This window comes from Diabrotica undecimpunctata, chromosome 11 (genome assembly GCF_040954645.1).
Source record: "Diabrotica undecimpunctata isolate CICGRU chromosome 11, icDiaUnde3, whole genome shotgun sequence".
NCBI classification, from domain to species: Eukaryota; Metazoa; Arthropoda; class Insecta; order Coleoptera; family Chrysomelidae; genus Diabrotica; species Diabrotica undecimpunctata.
The window spans coordinates 22,904,418-22,930,968 of record NC_092813.1 but is presented as its reverse complement, the minus strand read 5'-3'; the positions used below and the strand labels follow the sequence as shown (position 1 = coordinate 22,930,968).

The 26,551-nt window shown below is 33.0% G+C and overlaps 1 protein-coding gene across 1 annotated transcript in view; it reads left to right on the top strand.

Annotated features, from left to right (window-relative positions):
- The window catches only part of LOC140452764 (multiple C2 and transmembrane domain-containing protein-like), a 100,151-nt gene that overhangs the window by 57,977 nt on the left and 15,623 nt on the right, over nucleotides 1–26,551 (top strand). Inside the window, exons 2-4 of the mRNA XM_072547090.1 lie at nucleotides 10,429–10,711; nucleotides 10,954–11,280; nucleotides 15,477–15,684. Of these exons, the coding sequence (XP_072403191.1) occupies nucleotides 10,545–10,711; nucleotides 10,954–11,280; nucleotides 15,477–15,684 (702 nt within the window). The 5' untranslated portion in view covers nucleotides 10,429–10,544. The remainder of the gene's footprint in view (nucleotides 1–10,428; nucleotides 10,712–10,953; nucleotides 11,281–15,476; nucleotides 15,685–26,551) is intronic.

Genomic DNA, 26,551 nt, shown 5'->3' with positions numbered 1-26,551 from the left:
AAATGTAAAATAATATTTGTATGTTTGCATATGAAGTGATTAACAGTCAGTAAGTTTTTTATTCTACATATTGAATAAATAATTATAAATTTTGGACTATCTATCGTCTATAAAAAATTTCAACTAGTAGTGTTTTAAAAAAACTATCAACAACTACAAAATAGTTTATTAGTTTTTCGTTTTAAATCCAGTTTCACCGGCCAGCTGTAAAGCTGGCCACAGACGTATTAAATCCTTCAATAATTTTAATACGTTGGAGGAAAATTAAATATGGCTACTAACAGCAGCATCTCACCTACCTCACTACTAATGTCTGAAACAAACTCTACTAGCTCAACGTACTCATCAGCAGTAGCAAATATGCAGTTCCCATCGAAAGAACAAGCGATTGTCTTCAGTGCCTTGGATAATACTAAATTGCAGGACTATTTAATTCCATTGGGCAAGATAATTCAACCTAAGAATATAATATTTTCATCCAGATTATCAAATAACCGTATTTGTATGTATCTAGCAAATAAAAAAGTTGTTGATGACTTCATGACAAACCACGGTCATATAAAAATTCAAAATGTAACTGTACAGGCTAGAAGATTAATCACCCCTGCGGAACGTATTGTTCTTTCAAATGTGTGTCCCACCATACCGCATAGTTTCTTAATCAACTACCTACAAAATATCGGACTTAACATGGTATCTCCAATAACATTTTTAAAAATCAGCGCTACATCACCAGAGTATAGTCATATTCTCAGCTTCAGAAGACAGGTCTATGTAAGTCCTCATAGTATAGAACTACCTGATTCGTTTACTATAAATCATGACGAAACAACATATCGAATCTTTCTGTCTCAAGATAGTATGGTATGTTACAACTGCAAAAAGACCGGACATACTGCCCATCGCTGCAATGAAAACTCACAAGTTCATGTTGAAGAATGTTCTATGGATTCCTTTGCCAGTGAAATTAGCCAACCTTCAACGTCGCCGTCTAACCAAACTCTACCTCTATTATCACACCAAAGCACCATTTTACAACATACCGAGTCAGAATTACCCAATGTAAATACAGAAAAAACAGAAAATAAAGAAACGCATTCAAAACGATCTATAAATGAAGTCATCTCTCCAGAAACTGACACTGCACCTCAAGAAAGCCCATTTGTAACACCAAAATCTACAGGAACTCGAAAAAAGCCAAAGAAAACTAAACTTGTAGAAACGCATTCGGATTTATCCTTTTCATCCAAAATAGAACCAGCCAAAACCTTCATTAATAATGACGAACCACCATTTCCACTGAACAGTGAACAATTAGCCCTCCTACTAGACAACACTGCCGGCTTATTTAATCCTATAATCTCGATCAAGGATTTCACTCCTGATTTGCTAGGTGTCTCCCACATGTTAAAACAAATCCGTCCCTATTTAAAAGAAAGGTCAATAAAATCGAGATTAACTAACTTAAACAAAAAAATATTTGCTTATCTTGGAGAGGTGGGCTCTGAAGTAGAAAGTGATGCATCACAAACCAGCACTTATTAGCAGCTACCGTTTAGTTTTTATTTTTTTTTTTATTTAATTTTTTTTATTTCTTACATTCAACTCGATCATACAATGGAATATCGATGGATTCTTCCATCGCTTGGCTATGCTACAGATTATCATTGCCGAAAACTGTCCAGACATAATCTGTCTCCAAGAGACCAATTTAAAACCTCAACAGAAATACAGTCCTAAACAATACATATGCTTTCGTAAAGACAGGATGCTTGTTAGCCATGCTAGTGGTGGTGTTATGACATTAGTAAAAAAATCTTTCGATGCAAATTTATTTCCCGTAGTAAGCAATTTAGAAGCTATAGTCATCAAAATTGATTCCTTGATGTCATTTTATCTATGTAATATCTACATTCCTCCCAACTCACAGGTAAATTATGCAGATATACTGCACCTTATACACCAAATTCCAACACCACGTATAGTCGTCGGTGACTTTAATGGACACAATATAATATGGGGATCTTCTAACACAAATAAGATGGGAAGAATAATAAAAAACCTAATACATAACGTTAATTTAAATTTTCTTAATGATGGAACCTCCACGAGGTTCAACTCAGCATCAGGAGAATCCTCGGCAATTGACTTAAGTCTCTGTGATCCAATTTTAACTCCTTGCTTATCGTGGGAAGTTTTGTCCTTCAACTACGGCAGCGACCATCACCCCATAAAAATCTGGAATACTAACGCCCTACCGGAACCAAAAGACACCTTTGTCTTAAAATGGAAAACAGAAAAGGCTAATTGGGTGAGTTTTTCAACATATATTAATAATTCCGTAGAAAGCTGTGAAATAAATTACTGTGATATCGATAGAACAATCACCAATTTTAATGACTTAATACTAAAAAGTGCAGAACTCTATATTCAAAAAACAAAAAAAATTCACAATCATCATCCAGTACCATGGTGGAATAAGGATTGCAAAGAAGCAATACAGCAAAGTAAAAAAGCTTTCAATAGGTTTAAACGGTACAAAACCCAAGAAAGTAAAATAGAATTCAAACGATTAAAAGCTAGAGCCCAATTAATCATAAAAAATTCAAAAAAAGCCTCATGGTCAAAATACGTCTCAGAAATAAATAGTTCTACTCCAATGAGCGAAGTTTGGAAAAGGGTAAAGAAAATTTCCGGTTTAAAGTATTCTTCATCAATTAACACTCTTAAAATAAACAATACCACAGTCTCTCCTTCACAAGACATTGCTAACACTCTTGCTTTCACATTTGAACAACATTCCTCTAGCGAAAACTACGACATTAATTTTAGGGACTACAAGCTAAAGAAAGAACGCACCATCTTGTCTCTAGAAGAATCCCACGAAAACCCCCTATCTCAACCTCTTACTATTATAGAACTAAATAACTACTTACAAGATATGAAAAACTCAAGTCCAGGACCCGACAATATTCCTGTCGTATTCCTGAAGCATTTATCAATCTTAGCAAAACAACATCTACTGCAAATTTTCAATCAAATTTGACAACAACGACAATATCCGTCTATATGGGCAAAAGCCACAATTTTGCCTTTTTTAAAATCCAGAAAGCCTCGACTTGATCCAGAATCATACAGACCCATCTCTCTAACATGTGCCATGGCTAAATTAATGGAGAAAATAGTCAATGCCCGGCTTATGTGGACACTGGAAAAATCTCATTTCTTCTTACCAGAGCAAAACGGCTTCAGACGTAATCGGTCAGCAATGGACAATATCGTAGACTTACAAAGTGATGTCCAAGAAGCGTTAGCAATGAATCAAATGTGCATAGCTATTTTCTTCGATATAAAGAAAGCCTTCAATACGTGTTGGAGATTCAACATCATTAAAAAATTGCACGCATCCAATATTAGAGGACACTGCTTAGCCTATATCGAAAATTTGTTAAAAGACTTTTTTTTCCAAGTAAGAGTTAATAACGTTTATTCTGATTTTTATAGTGCAGAAAACGGTACCCCACAAGGCTCAGTACTTAGTCCTACCCTATTCCTAGTTGCCATAAACAACATATTAAACAAATTACAGAAACCTCTCAAAGCTCGCCTCTATGCCGACGATTTAGTGGTATACATTAAAGGAGCACAAAAAGAATCTATGTGCAGAATAGTACAGACATTTTTAACCCAACTAGATGAATGGACAGCTAGTACAGGCTTCGAATTCTCCGTTACAAAGACAACTGGTATGGTGTTTACGAAAAAATCATGCATTACACCAGTCCTTTATCTTCACAACAGCATAATTCCCTTCCAAAACTCCGTAAAATTCCTTGGTATGTGGCTGGATCAAAAACTTTCCTGGAAAAAGCACATACAATATTTGGCGCTAACATGCAACAAAAGACTCAATTTGCTTAAAACCGTATCAAATCGTTTCTGGGGTTCCGACTTCTCTACACTACTCCTTCTGTATAAAACACTAATTAGATCCAAGCTCGATTACGGTTCAATTGTTTATGCCTCCGCAACCAAGAGTACCCTAAAACCATTAGATACAATCCACAATGCCGCACTTCGGATCGTTCTCGGAGCTTTTCACACTTCACCCATAGAAAGCTTACATTCCGAAACTGGAGAACCATCATTGCAGTATAGGCGGGCACTTTTAACACTTTCACATGCTTCTTCTGTAGCTGCTAATAAGGATCATCCACTCTTCGAAAATACTTTTTCTAAAAACAATCTTGACTTTCTCTTTAATAAACCTCGTACTGGAAAACCTTATTACACACGAGTAAGATCAATTCTAAATAATTTTGACACAACAATCCCAGATGTATTTCACTGTAACATCCAACATCCGACTCCATGGCTGATAAGCATCCCAAATTGCAACACCTCTTTAATAGAGTTGTCCAAAAAATGCAATAACAACATAATAATCAAAAACAAACTAAATGAGATTCTTGAACGAGACTACCTTAACTGCACAAACATCTTTACCGATGCATCTAAATCTACTGATGGCATTGGTTGTGCTTTTGTTACTCCAACGTCTACTTTCAAATTTAAGCTACCGCCTAGCTCAAGTGTTTTCACCGCTGAACTGTTTGCTTTGTACCGTGCCCTAAAACATGCAAACCTCTCAAGAATTCCAAAACCTCTGTTTCTCACTGACTCGCTCAGCTCTCTTCTTGCAATACAGCATCTGTATCCTAAACAGCCATTGGAGCAACTAATAAAAACTGAACTACAAATCGCCCAAGAGAACCACATAACTCCTAAATTTATATGGATCCCATCGCATATAGGAATTATCGGCAATGAAGAGGCAGACAGTAGTGCTCGTGATGCAGCAACAAGTGTGGAATCTGAATTAGTGCGCGAGAGTGTGTGTAAAGATCTCAAATCGTTTTTTAAACAAAAAGTGATGGGTCAGTGGCAGCGCGAATGGTTTCTATCGCAATCTAAATTAAGATCGCTAAAACCAGATACGCGACAGTGGAAAACTAGTGCTAGCACACGGTTTATTCAAACGGTTCTAACGCGCCTACGTATAGGACACACTAAGATAACACACTCGTATTTACTTTCGGCCAGTGAACGCCCGCTGTGCGACCTATGTGTTACGCCTCTTACCGTCGTCCATTTGTTAATCGAGTGTCCAAAATACCATAAAGAACGTTCCATAAACAATATACCAAATACTCTACCAGATTTATTAGGAGAAAACTGCCACGTAAAAAACTTATTAAATTACCTAAGGTCAATTAATATCTTGTATCAGATTTAAAGTTTTGTTTACTGTGTAATGCCGCTAATAACCTTTTGGTGGATGCGGCAATATTTCTTCTTAATAAAAAAAAAAAAAAAAAAGAATGGAGTCCTGGGTGAAGGATGCTAATGCTATTTCCTTGTATACCTAAATGTGATGGAACAAACATGAACTTAACAGTGATCTTATTATTATTATTTTTTAGAATCTTTGTTTCTGATTGAATATGGAGGCAATTGGAGTATTGGTATATAAACGTTTGATAATGCGAAGTGAGCTTAGCGAATCGGTTATTATGAGAGACGGGGACTGTTTCGACCCTTTTATGTAGATAACTGCTTGTAATACTGCAAAAAACTCTGCAGTGTATGATGAAGTAATGGGATTGAATTTCAATTTTAAGGATGTATTGGGTATGAGGATAGCTGCACCAACACCGTTTGAAGATTTGGATGCGTCAGTGTATATCTTATAGTGATTTTTATAAGTAGGGTGTTCTTTATTACTAGCTGTTTTAGAAGAATATTAGAGAGGAAGGTATTTGCATCGTAAACTTAGGTGTGGTTCTTCTGTTAAGCATTGTAGACTTTCAACTGGTGTCGTTCGAAACGCACCTGTAGCTATTCGTAGAGCTGTGTTTTGAACAGTTTCTAAGGTTTTTAATACTGATACTTTACTTGATGAATAAACTATCTCACCATAGTCGAGTTTGGATCTGATTAAAAATTTAAACTCATCTAATAGTGTACTTTGATCTACTCCCCAGTTTTTGCTGGAAATAGTTTTCATTAAATTTAATTCTGCTTGCCATGATTTTTTAAGTTCTTCTGTATGTTTTTTCTAGGAGAGCTTTTGGGTAAAACCATACCTAAAAATCTAATATTATTTGTAAAACTGAGAGTTTTTGTAATCCGATAGTCCTAGACCACAATTTTAACTAATTGATTATTTGTTGTAAATGTTTTTAAATAGATGTAGAGTTTTTTCCTTTGGCAAGTAAAACTAAGTCATCAGCGTATAATAATCCTTTAGCAATCGGTGAGCATTGTTGAAGTATGTCGTTTATGGCTATTAGAAAAAGGGTTGAGCTTATAACTGATCCGTGTGGTACTCCGTTCTCTTGAACTTTTTTATCTGATTAAACATTGTCTGATCGAACTAGGAAGTTGCGAGATTAAAGAAAATTTGAAATAAATTTTAACATATTGCCTTTGATAATGCAATTTTGCAATTTTGATATGATGTTGAATCGCCAAACAGTATCATAAGCTTTATTAATATCAAAAACGACTGCGATACAATCTTGTTTATTTGCAAATGCTTCATGTATTCCTGACTCTAAGTCTATTAGGTTATCTATAGTGGATCGATTTTGCCTAAATCCGCTTGGTTGTGTAATAAGGAGTTTTTGTTGTTCTAAATAACATTTCAGCCTTTTATTTACCATTTTCTGTAACACTTTACATATAATATTGGTTAAAGATATTGGTAGATATGACTCAGGCGATGTTCGGGATTTCTTAGGTTTAAGAAGTTGTAGTATTATTGCTTCGGATCAAGTTGATCGGAAAACCTGGTTACTCCAGATAAAATTATAAAGGTTCAGCAAGTTCTATGAAGAAAAAAGAGACGTTAAGGTTGTGAATCTCATGTCCATCGAATCACAATATATTTTTTTCTACGTTGTTTTTATTTATTTTAAAATTATCAGTGTAATTTTCATCACTGAAATTTAATTCGAATTGGTCGGCTAACATATCTACGATTTCTTTTGTATCACTAATTATTTTGTTATTTTTTGCTTGAAAAGGAATCTTATATGGTTTGCTTTTGCCAGAGATTTTCCTTAAATTTCTACAAACTGTACTTATGCATGAAGAGATATTTAGAGATAAGATGAATTTTTTTCAGGATTCCTTTCTATTCTTTTCTTCTTTTTCTTCGTTTTTTTGTAGTCCGTTATATTTTTGTCTGTTTTATGATGCTTTATTCTATTGAAAGCTTTCCTATACACTTTTGTAGCTTGGCTGCATTCAGGTGTCCACCGCGGAAAAGGTTAATGTCTCTTTAAAATTTTTGTTTTTCTTACATACGTCTCTGCAGCTGCTGTGATGGTTTGTAAAGATGTACTTTAAAACTTTCAATATCGTTTGATGATGTGAAGTTGATTTTGTTAATCTCCTGTTCGATCTGTTTGGTAAAGTTAGTCCAATCAGCATTTTTAATATTCCACTTTGAGACAGGCCATTCTATATTTGTGATTTTCTGATGTGTTAAAGATATTATAATGTGGTAGTGGGGTAGAACGTCCCATGTTAACGTAGTGGACAGAACTGGGTCACACAGAGAAATATCAATTGCTGATGATATGCCATTTTGTATGCTGAATCTGGTTGGTTTATAGTCGTTAAGTAGATTCAGATTTTGGGATGTTATAATATCTTCTATAATTCGTCCTGTCGGGTTCAGTTTTATGGAACCCCACATCGGATTGTGTCAGTTATCATCTCCAACGATAATTCTAGGTGAAGGAATTTGTTCCAAAATAGTTGTTAAATCTTCTTGGGATATAGTTTTATGTGGTAGGATACACATATTAGATATACAAAATTTTTTGATGTACATTTATTGTGATCGTTATTAACCCTGCGTTGGTCGCATGGTGCCATTTTACCATTTACCATTTTACTTTTTTTTTAACATTTTTCACAATATTACTCACATTGGCAACTACGCTCATGTAATACTTCCTACTACTATTGTGTATAGAATGTTTTACGCAGAATTGTGATCGAGCAACCGTCAGTCTATTCCAAGTATTGATTAAACGCAGATGTCGAGAAATGAGCGATTAGCTCACCCGCGACTAACAACGTGATGATTTTGGAAAGCTACAGAGTAATTTTTGTTGGATTTTTTAATTGATTTTGTGTTTTAAATTATATAACTTTAAAATATTATTGTGTAATGGATCCTAAAAAAGAGGCCAGACTGTTAAAAATATATGAAGAATAAGAGCAAGGGGATTTGTTACTTGAACAGACGCAAGAGCAAAATTTGGACGATGAAGAAAGCGACATAGAGTCAGTAGAAGTCAGTTCTAATCATGAGACAGACTCAGTGTTTTCGGCCGATGATACGACAAATACTATTTCAACGTTTTGGTCTGAAGATGGTCCCAAATATATCGGCAGAGACAAAAAAACCCTTTGGAAAGTTCACCGTGAGCGAAAACCTAGCCGTATTCCACAGCACAATATTACTAGAAAACCACCGGGAGTGAAACATGCGGCAAAGAATGTTAAAACTCCATATGAAAGTTAGAACCTGCTCATAAGAGATGATGTTATTGAAGAAATTGTGACGTGCACAAATTTGAACCTACAGAAAATTAGAAGCAACTATACACGCAAACGAGATGTTTTAGATACTGACTGTGACGAAATAAAAGCAGTGTTTGGATTGTTGTACATGGCAGGAGTTTTGAAATCCCCACACACCAACCTAAATGACCTATGGAGCAACGATTCTACAGCACCAGAGTTATTCAAAATGGTAATGCCCCTGAAACGTTTCTCTTTGTTGCTTCGAGCACTATGTGCTGATAATATTCACACAAGAGCTCAACGAAAATTAATTGATAAGCTATCTCCAATAAGAAATATATTCCAGATACTTATAGAAAGAAGCCAAGCCTGCTACATGCCTGGTAAGAACTGTACTATTGACGAAATGCTGGAGGGTTTCCGTGGAAGGTGCAGCTTCAGGAAATATATCCCGAGTAAACCAAACAAATACGGGATAAAAATATTTGCCTTGACTGAGAGTCGTGTATTTTATACTGTGAAAATGGAGATTTACGCAGGAAAGCAGCCTGATAGTCCATTTTGTATTGACAACAGTCCAGCCAGTGTGGTGAAACGATTGTGTGAACCCATTATGAATTTAGGACGAAATTTAACCTGTGATAACTGGTTCACGTTAGTTCCTTTGGCCGAAGAATTAAAAAAGAAAAAAATAACTTTAGTTGGGACAATTAGAAAAAACAAACGTGAAATTCCTGAAATATTTGTTGCAACTAAAAAAAAGCCAATTTGTAGCAGTTTATTTGCTTTTGGTCGTGAATGTTTATTAGTTTCGTACGTCCCAAAAACAAATAAGAATGTCCTGCTTTTGTCAACCCTCCAGGAATATGACAAAATTAACGAGGAAAGTGGTGAAGCTTGCAAACCAGTAGTAGTTACTTTTTACAATCAAACAAAATCGGGAGTAGATACAGTGGACCAACTGAAGAGTCTTTATTCAGTGGCAAGAATCACATGTAGGTGGCCGTTGACTGTTTTTTTACTATGCTAATCATCGCTGGAATAAATGAAAACATTATATTTAGGACAAATGTATTAGATTCCTGCCAACCAAGACGTGAGTATCTGAAAATTTTACCCAGACAACTCATTACCCCACATATGCAAAAAAGAGCGGCCCAAAACTTGCCATTTCTGCTAACTTTGCAAATTAAAAAATATCTGAATCTCTTCCTTTGACACAGAAACGAGATGTTCCTGAGGAAAATCAAGCAGGTGCAAGGCCAAAATGCTCCTATTGCCCCAAGAAAAAAAATACAAAAACAGCATCAAAATGCGCCAAGTGTTTCAGAGCAATTTGTAAAGAACATACAATCACTATTTTCACAGAGTGTGAACGCGACCTATTTGAAAAAAAAGGAATGAGGCGAAAATTTAGGATGCTGGTTTTATGCTAATTTTGACAACATCCTGTATAATAAAAAAGGCAACTTTACACTGTAAACGATAATACTATATCTGGTTAATAAGCACCTAAAAAATAGAAACTTTTATTTAAATTACGTTAGCGGATATTGAATATTATAACATGGTAGAAAAGTGTAATTTTCATATAAAAATCATTATAACTTAAAAACGGTTCACAATAGGATAAGGAAACTATAAACAAAAAATATTCAAAATAACGAAAATATTTCTAAAATTAAAAAATTCATTAAATAGGTCACTCTTTAAAACCCCTTCATACCAATTTTCATTAGTCAGTTACCTTTATTTCTCGAGATATTTCTAATTGGACATTTATCTGCCGCACCCTGTATATTAATAATAAGTACTTATTTTCAGGAAAGATTGCAATTCCGCTTCTACGAATACGAAATGGAGAAAAAACGTGGTTTGCTCTAAAGGATAAAAAACTACGAACGAGGGCGAAAGGAAATGGACCACAAATTCTTCTAGAAATGATAATTCAGCGGAATCCTATGAGAGCGTGTATAAGAACTTTAAATCCAAGGGAGGAGAAATATATGCAAACTGAAGTAAAGTTTAAGCGGCAAGTTTTTGTAAAAAATGTTCTAAGGCTAAAAGTATTTGTTATGTATTTCTTAGAAGTCGGCAAGCTTTTCCAGTAAGTAATCAGATACTTCTTGAATACATATTTTTATCTAACGTAAGTTTTTTCAATAATGATCCTAAACATTAAGGCAATTTTTTTTAATTTTTTCCTTTTTCCTTGCATTATCCTTAGAATTATTCTTGAAAACAAGATAATATTTTTTCTTCACAACTCCATCACATTATGTCCCATGATATACCTATTGTATTTCTAGTTAATTGTAAATGTGCTGTAAATCTTATTTAATATTTTAGAAATTGTTTTGAATGGGAGTCAAAACTACAAAGTTTTGCGGCATTGGTAGTTTGGATTATACTTTGCTACTATTTCCAACCATGGATGTTTCCGATATTAGTTCTCTTGGTATTCTTAAAACAGTATATAGTACGATCTTTATTAGGACCTTTACAAGTCCCGTGGGATGAATCGCAGGATTCAGAAGGAGAAGACGACGACGAAGAAGACAAAGAGAAAGAAGAAAAGAAAAGTCTGAAAGAACGTTTGCAGGCGATTGAAGAAGTAACGCAGGGTGTTCAGAATGCGATTGGATGGATTGCATCCTTGTTGGAAGGTATTAAAAAGTAAGTTATTAATTATATCAAATCATATTACAAGACAAAAATTTACATAGGATAAAAATTATGTCTGTTTTTTTACATAGGTGCATATTTAATCCATTTTTAGACACAGCTGTGCCCATATTCTCTTCGATGGCTGTCCACCAATGATCTTGTCCCTATTGTTGTAGAATTTTTCTTATGATCATCCCTCTATCTCATGTAAAAGCGCGTTTCGCAGTCACTCGCAGTAGGCGCAGCATACGGCTATTTAAATCTTATGGAACCTTTGAGCTTAGTGTTGCCAGTTTTAAGTAGGCGGAAAGACTTAAAATCCGTCCAAATAGAATATTGCAGAAGTCCCAAACACCTTGACTTGAAAATCTGTGTTTTGGTTTTATTATTTTTAACTTTGATCAAATGAAAGGCAGATATCGAGCACAGTTTATTAATTCAATATTACCCAAGTACTTTCGTTTCCTAGAGCATCTTCAGGGGCATTTTGTCAATTTTGGCCTATCCAACAATCTGTTGAGAATATCATAAACATAAAATTGTACATTACACTACACGACACAAGGACGACCAGTTTAAAATTTTAATTTTTTTTTTTAAACGGCTAAAAGGAAGCGAAAGTACTTGGACAAGATTTAATTAATAAACTGTGCTCGATATCTGCCTTTCGTTTGATCAAAGTTCATTTATTCGAGCATTCGACCTAATATCAATTTATTATTTTTAACTAATTCGTAGATACTATGAAAGGTATTTATACGATAGAACAAATACGCCACAGGACATAGGTCTTTGTTAGAACAGTTTTAAGTTTTGTATTTTGCTCTCATTTATCATCCGTAGCGTAAATGAATGATTACGTCTTCTCTGTCCTTTTTTATGGTGTTGAATCGTGGACCTTGAACGCAGATATGTGCAGAAAACTGGAAGCATTTGAGATGTGGCTATATCGGAAAATGCTTAAGATCCCGTGGACTGGCCGACTCACAAATGAGGAGGTCCTCAGAAGAATGAATAAGAGCCGGGAGATACTGGCCAGCATCAAATCTCGAAAGTTACAGTTCTTCGGACATATTATGCGGAGTGAATCCAGATATGCTCTCCTTCAAGCCATCCTGCAAGAAAAAATATTTGGAAAACGAGGTCCAGAAAGAAGAAGAACATCTTGGTTAAAGAACCTTAGAATCTGGTTCAATACAACATCTATTCAGCTTTTCCGCGCTGCTGCAGATAAGATAAAGATTACCATGATGGTCGCCAACATTCGTAACGGATAGGCATATCAAGAAGAAGACCTGAATGATTACAGGCCTCTTAAACTTCTTTACTAACGAATCTTTATCTTCATAACTACAAATAATTTAAATTATCATTTAAAACCGTACGAAATAATAAATGTTAGTTTATTTTTACCTATTACTTTTTTTAACCGATCTTTTAGACACTTTAGCCATTCTCTTTCGACTTCCCTTGTTACCATCTTTTACACAAATACTAGATATAACGTCTTCCATTTTAGTAAATTAACATGCAGTGTCTGATCCAACTGTACAAACAAACAACTCTCTATAAAATACCTAAGTAACAAAATACATTCTTATACAGTGTGACCCATTTAGATTGGAAACACCTCTATAAAATTTGAAGTTGTTAACCAATTTTAACCAAATTTTTTTTAAAGTCATGTAATAAAAGGTTTATTGCGGGACAAAATATGAAATATTTAGTTAAATTTTCAGGGCATTCTACGATACTTTTTCTTCGTCGAAAATGGAGAATTTGTATTAGCGATTTTTTTATTAAAAAAATTTCTACGCCACTGGATTTAGAGTGGCTTCAAATAGCTATGACAAAAATTTCATTAAGATATATTTATTAATAACAAACTTATGACAACTTAAAATTTTAAAACTCACTAAGAAAAAAACACTCTGTATTAACGTTAAAAAAACATTCTGTATTAACAGAAACATAGAAACATAATTTTAGTTTAATCCTAGTTGCCTCTACCAATCCACCATCTAATTGGATACATTTGTCGTAGCGTTTATGAATATTTCTAATCAAATTTCTTAGTTGTTGGGGAGTAATTTCTGCACATGCCTGTCGAATTCTTGCACGAAATTCGTTTTCGTCTCTTGCACGGGTTTGGTAAACTTTTTGTTTGATAACTCCCCAGAGAAAGAAGTCTAAAATTGTGAGATCTGGGTGGCCAATCTATCAACGGACTACCCTGGCCTCTCCAACGGTTCGGAAAATTTTCATTTAACCATTGCTTCACGGTTCTGGCGTAACGAACAGAACACCCATCCAACTGGATATACAAATTTAATCGTTTATTAATTGGAAGCTCATGAATAGCATCCCACAAGTCGGTGTTTAAAAATTCTAAAAAGTTCCGTGAGTTCAAGTTTTCTTTAAAAAAGAAAGGACCAATAACTCGCTCGTTCAGTATTATACCACACCAGACATTGATTTTTTGAGAATACTGGCTTTTACAGTTTATTACCCAATGGGGATTATCTGCTGTCCAATAGCGACAATTCTGTAATGATACTATTCCTTTTGTAGTGAAAGTGGCTTCGTCGGTAAACAACGCGTTTTTTTAGAAAATTTATATTGTTTAATAATTTCCCTTGGGCCCATAAACAATATTCTAAACGTTTTGCTTCGTCGCCTTCTTGTAATGTGTGTAAGAATTTTGGTTTGTAAGGTTTAATATTATTTACCTTAAGACATCGTCGAATACTCTCTCGAGGCACATTCAAATATAAACTGGCATTCCTTAAACTGGCATTAGGGTTATTTCTGAAATGATCTAAAATGATTTTATCATTTCCTCTTCTTCTTTGTAACGGGTTATTTTTTAAAATTAATTTTGATACTGCACCATATTCATTAAATATTCTATTTATTTTGTTTACCGTACCGCAGCTATAATATTAGGACGATTCACATGTCTGTCATTAAATATTGTACAAACTCCCCTGGCACTTCTATCGTTATCTCCCAAAAGACGTATAATTTCAATTTTTTCTCTCAAACTTAATCTTGCAGCCATGACACAAAATATTATTAAAAGAATTTGAAGTAAATATTGTTGCAGATATTATGCATAAATTTATGCTAGCACTGAAATTTGTATGACACAAATAATATCAAACAGTAATATCGTTGTCATGGCAACTGAGATTTAAGTTGTAGCATGTAAAGTTAATAATAATGTAAGTGCGTTACTTGCATTAAATTTTTATGCTATTTTAAACATTTTTTTGTCTATAGTAGTGGTTTATTATTAAAATTATTTGAAAAATAATTAGTTTTATGGTTATCTGTTGATACAGGGTGTTCTTTTTTGACACGCAGCTTAGTGAGTTTTAAAATTTTAAGTTGTCATAACTTCGTTATTAATAAATATATTTTAATGAAATTTCTGTCATAGCTATTTGAAGCCACTTTAAATCGAGTGGCGTAGAAATTTTTTTAATAAAAAAATCGCTAATACAAATTCTTAATTTTAGACGAAGAAAAAGTATCGTAGACTGCCCTGAAAATTTAACTCAATATTTCCTATTTTGTCCTGCAATAGACCTTTTATTACATGACATTAAAAAAAAAATTTGGTTAAAATCGGTTAACAACTTCAAATTTTATAGAGGTGTTTCCAATCTAAATGGGTCACACTGTACATAATAAAATAGAAGAAAAAGAGGAATAAAACTGTGATTGTCATCTTTTGGTAATTTGCGCAAACTAAACAAAACTTTCACAAAGATATTATTTCAAGCATTTATTGCAGTTTGGTTAAATAAGATGAATTTATGTCAGTTTGCCTAGTCTTAAATTGGGATTTATTGCATTTTTGTTTGGTTTTGAATTATTCATCTAGCAATATAGGTATATTGGATTTAAAGAACATTGCCTGAAATGAATAGCTCACAATGTAGATTGAACTAAACCAAGTTCTTTGTAGTATTTACTTAAAAAATGTCTAAAACCTGGATTTATTGCTGATACCACAAATAAGGTACTCGTATTTTATGTACCTAATATAGATTAAATTTACCATTAAAATTTACCAATTTAATTTTACTGAAGCAAACAATATAAATTTAGTTTAGTAATTTTTTCTTTTTTATCAAATCTTTGTTACGTGTTAGAATATTTCTAAAAATATATTTTAATAATTTTTAATTCATTTTCAGTATGTTCAACTTCACAGTTCCTTACTTATCCTGCATAGCCATATTCCTGCTGGTTGTAGCAACGGTAGATTTGTACATCTTGCCAATTAGGTACTTACTAATGTTATGGGGTATTAACAAATTCTTTAGAAGGATATTGAGACCTTATTCAGTGCCCAATAATGAAATTCTCGACCTTTTGTCGAGAATTCCAGACGATGAGATGTTGGTGAGTATTTTTAAATATTTAAAATAACCACAAATATGTTAAGAACTAAAATAAGACATTTTATACTTGTTTTAATATATAAAGTATAACTAATGAATTTATTTTGTATTCGAGGTAAACCTTAAATAAAGCTTTTTGTTTACAATTTTTATTAATATGTAAAAGAATTTACGGTGTAAGGGAAGAACTATATTATTTAAACAATAATTTTGAGAACTTGTGAGATCTTGTCAGTAATATACAAAGCAGAGTTTATAGATATATTATAAAAATTATTATAGAAAACAAAAGAGGAAGCAAAAAAACCAACTGACTTCAAAAGTGAAAGATTAACAGTAAAACATCTTTATAAATTCACTTAAATAAAAAAACGGAGCATATTTTAAAGCTAAACTAAATAAGCTTTGGTGGAAAGCCAAAAAAAAACTAAAACCAAAATTTAATTAAAAAAATTAATTAGAACACATCTGTATCTGTATCTGTAGGGGAGGGCGAGTGAAGTTCCACAGCACTAAGGCCACAATTGACCCATTGTGCATCCTCCCAGGGAGCTGTCGTCCTTAGCTCATTGTTTATCTTGCCATTTCTAGGAAGGTGGACAAATCGCCAGGGGACATCTTGCTTTTGTGGAAAGGTGTGGGCCAGGACTCGCCGAACGCGTACTCTCGTAGTAATGATAACTCCAGGCATTCACATAGGACATGCTATACAGTTTCGTCTTCTCCGTTATACTTCCTGCATAGAAGTCTGTCTACTAGCCCCAGTATAAAGAGGTGTTGGCTTAGTTGACAATGACCAGTTTTGAAAATTTCCGCGATTATTGTAGTTGACCAACCAAAAAGTTCCCCAGGTCTTAAGAGTCTTAGACCTGCCGCCTTCGTAGCCAATTGGTCAGCAATGCGATTGCCTTTATTCCTATTGTATTCTTTAACCCACCTTAGGATGATGGTATTCCCATCTAAAGCTTGAGTTAGTGACTCGTAACACTCCATTACTAACCCTGATGTGACACGTGGTCTATTCAAGATTAGTAGCGCTTCTATGCTATCTGTGCAGATTATTATAGTTTTCCCGGCTATATCTTTTTGGGTTATCTCTTTTGTGGCTATGAAGAAACCAGCCAGTTCTCTCTGAACTACGCTGTCATTTTTTCTCATACTACTACTACTATCGGTTTACAGCGTTCTCCGACGCCTTTCGACTCCTAACCGCCATTCTTCTCTATTTAACCATAGGCCTGGAGGAATTTCTCTTTCCTCTAGTTCTTTTTCAATTCCCTCTCTCCAGCTTCTTCTCGGCCTTTTTTTTTTCTTCTTCCTTATGGTGTACACGTCAAAATCTGTTTCGGAATCCTGTCATCTGGCATTCTCTGTACATGGCCGTACCATATTAACTGTTTTGTTTTTATGTCATCAACTATTGTATGCTTGACTCCCATCACTTTTCATTTCTTATTATTCATTTCTCGTATTCTTTCATTTGGTATACGATCTCTTCTTGATTTGCCTTATGCTCTTCTCCAGAAGTCCATTTCTGTTGCTAGCTAGTCCATTTTTGCTCATACCCCACTTTATTCTTAGATTCAGTGATCTTGAGTATATCCCGAATCCTGAGCCTTCCCCCATTTTGGAGCCATGCAATACACATTTGCCACGTTTTTCTCCCTATACTGTCCTGTTTAGATTCTGTAGGGTTTGTCAAAGACCAACTTTAGCTTAATTGAGTCACAGTCTGTCTGTAGCAGAGGCAGTGCATCCAGCTCTCCTCGCCAAAAACGAGTTCTTAAATATCTCATTCCTACATCAAGGTTTGCACCAACTGAGCACAGTTGCATCATTGTTACCAGCGCCAGCTCTGTAACATACAGTGTAGGTAAAAGTTTATGGTCGGTATGGACCTTATGTGAGATGGAGTAAGAAACACCTATTTAAAAAGAGATAGGTATATTAGGTCAGCCCATTATATCGTCGAAATAGCATTAGTGGAACTAAGAAAAGAGGAGAAGTTCAACGTTGCCAAACTTATTGGTTTTATTTGACCTGTTGTCTTTTTAGCATTTTAACAACGTTCTAAGATAATCAAATTTGGGCGAATTGATTTAAGTGGCAGCTTACTGTTTTTTATTTTAAATTTGCCACAATTTTTCTTTACAATAAGTTTAATTTAACATTTTGATTTCCACTTCGGAAATCGTTTAATGTAAATAAAATTTATTAATGTTTCGTATTTTAAGTACGATTTCCGAATTAAAAATCTAAACATCAAAATAAGCTTATTTTAAAGTCACATTGTGCCTTATTTCCAATAAAAATAATAAAATGCATATAACTCCACAATAAATAAACCTTCATACGAAATTATTTGGCAACGTCTCATGTCGCGTAGTCAAAGCACCCAATCAAAGTAGGAACACAGGTAACGAACGAGTAGAGGTGGGCATTCTTTTTTTTTCGAATCCTGAGAAAACTTATAAATATTTTTGAAAAATTTAAAAGTCTCTGAAAACTTCTATTATGTTTATTTTAATAAGTTACAGGGGCGAAAAAAGAGAAAATTTAGAATGATTTTGAATTTTAAGTATCTCATTCAAAAAAACTTTGTGTTTATTTCGGCCCTCGGCAATAATGTCACCTTTCATTCTGCGTTTAAATTTTTCAAAAATATTTGTTAGTTTTCTCAGGATTCGAAAAAAATTAATAGATTTAAAAAGCGTTGGCCTGAAATTTTGCGTCTACGCTCTTAACGCGACTAAACCGATTTTCGTAAACAATAACTATGATTGTTTAACAGTAGTTTCAAGTAAGAGAGTACCTGCATAAACAAACATAATGGCTATTATCGTTTATGTGTATATTTATTGAAGTAAAAGAAACTAATGAAGGATATATTTATTATAACTTGAAAACTAAACTAAACAATACAAATAGTAAATCGTACTTACATTTACATTACACGTTATTATTAAATCGCGAATCGTCTAAATTGACATTTAAAAACGTAAGTTTTTCTACTTTATTTCTTGTTAACCGTGTTCTTCTTTTATTAAAAATTAAACCAGATTTTTAACATCTGTTTACATTTACAATACTTTTTGCTAAACCCGATATTAGTAATTGTAGTACGTTGGATACTATGGATGTAAGGTTACCGTTTGCTAAAATTTTATTGCAAGATTCTTGAAGGCAGCGTACCATAACAATCACTGAACTACCCTTCAAGTATTTTTTGCCACTCATTGTACTTGTTATTTCTTTAAAAGGCCGTAAAATTTGGGAAAATTGAGAAAAAATAATCCAGTCTTCATTATTTAGATTTGGTCCAAGTCTAAGTCTGTATTAACTAATACAAAAGTGGAACGGATTGCCTCTTCTAACTTGGTCATTCTTTTTAACATGTAATAGGTGAAGTTCTACCTAGTTTCCACGTCTTGGATTGGCCGTTTGGGAACTTTGTTATGTTGTAATTGATACTTTAAAATCCTTTCTAAAGATAAGGTACTTTTTTTGACATGTGTTTTTTTAGAAACTGAAATTTGAAATTAGTGAAATAATTTCACTAATTTCAAAAGCGATCTTTTCTGAATTATGGTTTCCAGAAAAATGGCAGCAGCCTAATAAAATCGTTTTAAATTCAAAATTTTCGGTTAAATATTGTCCTGTTAATGCGATGTAACTCTCAGTTACTCGATATGTCCAAAGGTCAGTAGTAATACAGATATTTTCTACTTCTTTAACAACTTGTGATCTAATAATTTGCTTAGTTTTGGTATAACATTCCTGAAGTAATGAGCCTGACGTAATATCGTTTAATAATAATAATAACGTAATAACGTTTATATCCAGGAATCCACCCTGCAAGCTTTTTAAAAGCTCGTTCTTCAACTATGGAAAACGGATGAAACGAGTATTTGCATAGGTTTATTAAATCCATATCTATTTGTTTCTTTTGTATTAAACTAATATTTTTATTAATGGAAGTATCCATCACCTTTTGACGCTTGGGTGGCGGTGGCAGTATGTCAGTACTTGTAGTAGAAGTAGTCGAAACGGACAGAAATACGTCAGGAGAAGTTTCAATCATTGCAATATTCAGAAAGTGGACCATAAAAGCTGCATCTTCTACAAATGCGCATTTTTTGAAAATAAAATTATTATTCTTATACTAGGTCAATAATTTTGACTAAGAAAAATAATTCATAATTGAATATTTACAATAAATAAATCCTTTGACGAACTATCAATAAAGATTTGAAATCGAAAATGCAGATCAATCGTAAATCGACACTCATTCATTCATCAGAATACCTAGTTATAAAAAACAAAAGAAAGAGTTAAGAAGCTGGTTACTTCTATAAAAAAAGAAAAAGAAGATTGTACTAGTGAAAATCAACCAGTACAAGAAAAAGAAACTGATAAAGATGACTTAAGTCCATGGTGTATTTTTGATGAATTTATTGGACATGACTCATCTAAACATACACCTGTATCTAGAGATATAAAAGAAGTCGACATGTATTTGTCTAATGATATTAACCACAAAAAATTTCGAACGGTGATTGGAACTGTCCATTACAGTGGTGGAAAAACCATCGCCATGTATATCCTAACTTAACCACTATATTCATAAAATAGTGTATTATTGTAACAAAATCTGTTCATTGTGAACATATATGTTCAAAATCTGGTTTATTTTTAAACAAAAGAAGAAACAACAAGAAAAGTGGAAAAACGTATGTTTTTAAATGTCAATTTAGACGATTCGCGATTTAATAATGTGTCATGTAAATGTAAGTACTATTTGTATTGTTTAATTTATTTTTTAAGTTATAATAAATATATCCTTCGTTAGTTTCTTTCAATATAATAGCCAATATGTTTTTGTGTACTCGCTTATTTGAAACTACTGATAAACAATCAACTAGTTACAGTTTACGAAAAACGGTTCTGATAAAAATGTCAACGACCCACCTCTAGTTTCTTAGGATCGGAACCAGAGATATGAAAAATATCTCTGATCGGAACTAACCGGAACTAATCGAAACTCATCGGAACTAATCGTCTTACTACTGGGCAATGGGCAGCAATAAGAAATATGGAGGGGAGACCAAGGAGAAATATGATTGTTATCTTTGTCTGTTCGCCGAAAATATGATTTTATATCTGCGTTAGATATCCTGTTAAATTTTACCATCCCGACCATAAACTTTTACCTACACTGTATGTCTAGAGGCGTGATGCCAATGACCGACTCCATTGCAGCAGTTAGTGTTGTTTTCATGCTACCTGTTATATTTATGTAAGCCCTGCGCTGAATATGGTTTAAAATTAAAAGTAAAACTGGAACAAACCATGAAGTGGAGATATCCAGGAGTGGCTAGTATAACTGTTGAATACAAAGCACGTGGTGTTCGTGTGTATTAAGGTATAAAAAATGCTTATTAAAAGCTTAAAATTTTTATTTTAAAGAAGATCTTTTCGGAATTGAATTATTCCATCATCAGTTTACTAAAAGAGAGAGTAAAAATACCAATATTAAAAAACAAGTAAGTTAAAATTTAAATATATAGACAGAACACGCTGGTTTTTTACTACTTACATAAAAAGTTGTTAAAAACATTGTATGGCCACATAAAACATTGGAAGGACATCCGTATTAAAAAACTATCCTCATGGTATTTATAAAGGTAAATGCAATAGACTGTCAATTTGTTGATTAATAAAAACTGAAAATGGGGGCATCTTACATGACCTTCTGTAGCTGGTGAGGTTTTATCGACTTACTGTCAACGCCACTTAAGTTGGCGAGGCGCACAAACCCAAAATTGAAGTCCGCTTGGGGTGGATTAGGTGGTTGTCATCAGTCTCCTCCCAGTAGTCAGGTGCGTAACACAAAAGTGAAGTGCGGCTGTTATTTTTCAGATTTCTTATTATTTTGGATAGTTAAGTGTGTTTGTGGCAGTTTCTTTAAATTATGGCTTTAGAAAGTAATAGAAAGACTAATTCTGTTATTAATGGATAATCTCGTGAGATCATAATTATATAATGTGTAATTATTTCAAAAATTTTAAGCTTGAAGCAGATTCCTTTAAAACTGTGAAAGAAACAACAGCTAAAGCAACAGGTAAGTTTGTACAATAAATTAATTTTATTTCGCTATCAAATGAACTGAAAATAATCGAGAGTTTTTAACTTTGCCTTTATATTTTATTAGTCATATCTGCCCAATTCATTTTTTTTAGTTGTATAACGTACTTTTGTGGTTGTATCATATGGCATTCTTCTTTTTCATGTGCAGTACTCGATTATCGAGCGTTGGCTATCAAATTGGCTATAGTAATTTTGTTGACGGCAGCTCGTAAAAGGGATGCAGAGGATTTGTTAAACCCTTCTCTTAAGGACCCTTAAGCTAGCGGGGACACATGAGCGGAATCCAATTTAACCTACGTAATATTTTTTCACGCATTTTTCACTAATTTATTACCACCCTAATAATTTTTCACCACCAAACCAACCTTAAGGGGAGCGATTCTGCTGGCTTAAGATTCAAGCTAGCAGAATTCAAAAAAGAAACTTTTTGTTGATGGCATATTTTTTCACCCATTTTTCACTAATTTATTACCACCCTAATAATTTTTCACCACCAAACCCCCCTTAATGGGAGCTATTCTGCTGGCTTAAGGTTCAAGCTAGCAGAATTCAAAAAAAAACATTTTGTTGATGGCATATTTTTTTACCAATTTTTCACTAATTTATTACCACCCTAATAATTTTTCACCACCAAACCAACCTTAAGGGGAGCGATTCTGCTGGCTTAAGGTTCAAGCTAGCAGAATTCAAAAAAAAACTTTTTGTTGGTGGCATATTTTTTCACCAATTCTCCACTAATTTATTACCACCCTAATAATTTTTCACGACCAAACCCCCCTTAATGGGAGCGATTCTGCTGGCTTAAGGTTCAAGCTAGCAGAATTAAAAAAAAAACATTTTGTTGATGACATATTTTTTCACCCATTTTTCACTAATTTATTACCAGCCTAATATTGTTTCACCATTAAACCACCCTTAAGGGGAGCCATTCTGCCGGCTTGCGGTTCAAGCTAGCAGAATTAAAAAAACATATTTATAATATACCACAGTGTTTTGCTAGGTTTTTACTAATTTATTACCACCCTAGTAATTTTTCACACCTAAACTACCCCTTGTGATAAGTCAATAATTCTGTTAGGTTATAATTTAACGTGAAAATAATCTTTTTTTACAATTTCACTATCCTCTACTTATAACTGACATAAAAAAGTATTTTTACCCTGATAAGTTTCCATCTCTAAACCAATCTTATTTGGAAACGTTCCTGCTAGCTTATTATTCGAGCCAGCGTAATTTAAAAAAATTATTTATGATATACCACAGTGTTTTGCTAAGTTTTTACGAATTTATTACCAACTTAGTCATTTTTTATCCCTCGACTAACCCTTAGTGAAAGTCAATAGTTCTGCTACGTTTAAATTAAATGTGAAAAAGTTTTGTTTTATAATTTTACTAAATACTATTTATAAATAAAATAAGAAACTCTCTGGTTAGTTTTTACTAAATGTTAACCAACTTCACCAATTCCACCATCTACACATTTACGCTGGTTGAATGCAAAGCAAATCTTTTCTTCGGAAATATGAGATACTACAGTATTTTGCTGGATTTGAACTAATATATTACCATCCTAGTAATTTTTCACCCTTCAACTACCGTCTATGAGGAGTCAATAATTCTACTACGTCGGTTCACAATTTGTTGATAGCTCACTACAAGTTTAACCCTAATTAGAAAACTGAAATACAGAGAGGATAGGTAATACGATATAATAGTAAAAACCAACCTAAAACTGACGGTTTAAGACGTTTTCGACTAACCCACCTCATATCTGAAGGAATACAATACCTTATAATCCTATTACGGGGGTATTTTGAATGGTTAGAGATAAACGACCAGTGTCGTAGAGTATATGATTGAAACATTTATTGGAACTAAATAAATATATTTTTTAAATTGTACTTATGTAAATTGTATTTTTTAATAAAACTTATTTATTTTATTCAAAAATAAAAAGTTTCTTGCCATTTGTAAAAGATACATTTATTTAATTAAGGAAAAAGGCGCCAAATGTCGCCTGGCAGAATTTCCAATGTGTTTTAAATGTATCCATTATTTTCGAATCCGGAGAAACCTAATAAATATTTTTGAAAAATTTAAACGCAGAATGAAAGATTACATTATTACTCAGGGCAGAAAGTCCCTGAAAACTTTTACAATACTTATTTTAATATGTTATGTAACAGGGGTGAAAAGAAAAGAGAAAATATAGTATAATTTTTAATTGAAAATATTGCATGCAAAAGAAACTTTTTATTTATTCTAAAAAATATTTCATTCTGCCTTTAAATTTTTCAAAAATGCTTTTTAGTTTTCTCAGGATTTAAAAAAAAATGGATACGTTTAAAACACATTGAACATTTTGACAGGCGACATTTTGCGCCTTTCCCCTTTAATACCTTACGATTACAACTACTATTACTTACCTTATATAATTACGTTTAGAAAACTATTCAAATTCAAAATAAATAGGACCAACTTCGGAATCCGAGTCGTCTTGAGGGTTGATAATTAGGTTAATAATCTCTACGGTCGCATCAATTATGTTATCAAGATCCCACATTTTTGGTTCTTCTTCTATTACATGTCTTACTGCATCTTTCCAGTTTTGTTTTGTAATATGTTATAAAGACTCGTATAACAATTCACGTACAGCTTGTATTTTATATGACGTATTTTTTCTAGCCACATAACTTTTCATTTGTGCCCAAATGAGTTCAATTGGATTTATTTCGCAGTGGTAGGGTGGAAGTCTAAAGACTGTGATGTTTCGCCTTTCCGCCATTTTGTCAACTACGTATTTCTTGAACTTAGATTTGTGTTGCCGGGCAATTTTTAAAAGTTCTGCTTTTACCATTCCATCTTCGTAAGGCAGATACTTATTCCGCAGCCAGTCAAGAATATCCTGTTTCTTCCACGCATTCGTTAGAAGTCTTTCTACTAGTCGTGAATGATAAGGTGCATTATCTAATACTATAATTGAATTTGGTGGTATGTGTTCATGTATAGGTATATGGAATAAAAAATCACTCACGCACTGCATATAATTCGCAAAAGAAATATTCGAGACGCTAATTACTGCCGTAGACGCGGAAACACCGACGAGCCGTAAATTACATGCGATCAAAAACGTACTAAACAAAAAAATTGTTTTCGTTCGTAATAACTTCACCCTTTCAAGTTAAGTTTCGAATATAATTATTTATATTATCAAAAATCTGGGGAATTCCATCTTAATTATCTTGCAACGAATAGTACCTTCGGATATAAATTCCAGGTTTTCTAGTAAAGTGATTAAACGCGAAGATTAGTATTGAAATATCCAAAGAGATAAGGTATTCTCATTTACAAAATTGTTAATGGTTAAATTCTTATATTTATTAATATAATATAATAACCAACATTAGTCGTGAAAGATTTAATTGTTTTTTTGCTAAATATATTAGTATTAAAATATTATCAATATTATATATAACAGTATTAAAACATTATATTATTATTTATTGAATAAACACCTTAGGAACGCCTATGATTTACGACCGTTTTATGAGTTTGAGGCATATTTCGTGCTCTCAACAATTTGTGAACGAAGAATACGTTAAAATTTAAGGTGATAAAAAATATATTTTTATAATTTTACTGTATTCTACTTGTAATTGAAATTATAAATTGCTTGCCTGGTTTTTACTAAATTTGATTCACCCTTATAATTTTTGACCCCCTAAGCCTCAGTTAATGGGAAACATTCAACAAGATACACATTGACGCTAGGTGAATAAAAAATCTTTTTGAAAATACAAGAGTGCTCTGCTAGAATTTTACTATATTTTTACCAGCCTGTCATGTTTTTCTCAACTACCCTAATTGAAAAACATTTTCAAATGTTATTCTATACTAACTAATATTTATTTTTTCAATGTTTAAATATTAAAAATATGATAACACTTTATTCCAAAAACTATAAATTTTACCTGTTTTAAAAAATTGACTCTGATTCGAGTCGTATTACATGGCTCAGCGAAATCGAATCGTTAGTCCCTTTTATGAATATAAAATAACTGAAATCAAGTTGAGTTTTAGTAAATACAATGGAATTTTTATATTTCACAGAATAAATTACCAGGTAAGAAATATTCAAATTGAAATAATTTTATTACGTGTATTACATTATTTATCTGATTGTAAAGGAGGGTCGTCGGGACCGTGCGCACCTATTGTTAAAGGATTTGTATTCATTAGGTAGATGAAAATTTGAAATAATTTAGGTATTTAATATTTTAATATTATTTAAATAAGAAGAGTATTAACGATGGGTCAAAACATAATTTTAAGATTAGGTGTATAACATAAAGAATTTATATTGGAAAACATTTTAGGATATAAATATTTTAAGTAGGTATATTCAAATGAGACCGAAATTACCGGTTGGTCAGAACAGCTAATATAGATTATTTGTGTAGTAAAATAAATTTATATTAGCAGCATTTTAAAAATTTAAAGATATTTATATTTTAATTCTTTGTCGATTTTTCATTCATTGTCAGTTGAATATAGGTAAAAATTAAAGGTTATTACAAAAAAATATTAACTTATTTATTTTGTTTATGGAAATGTTTGAAAAAATCGCCCACGGAGAGATCTGGTTTCTCGGCACAATCCACACACTCATAAATTGGGTTTTTTCTTATTTTCAGGATAGGACATACTCTGCATCTTTTCGT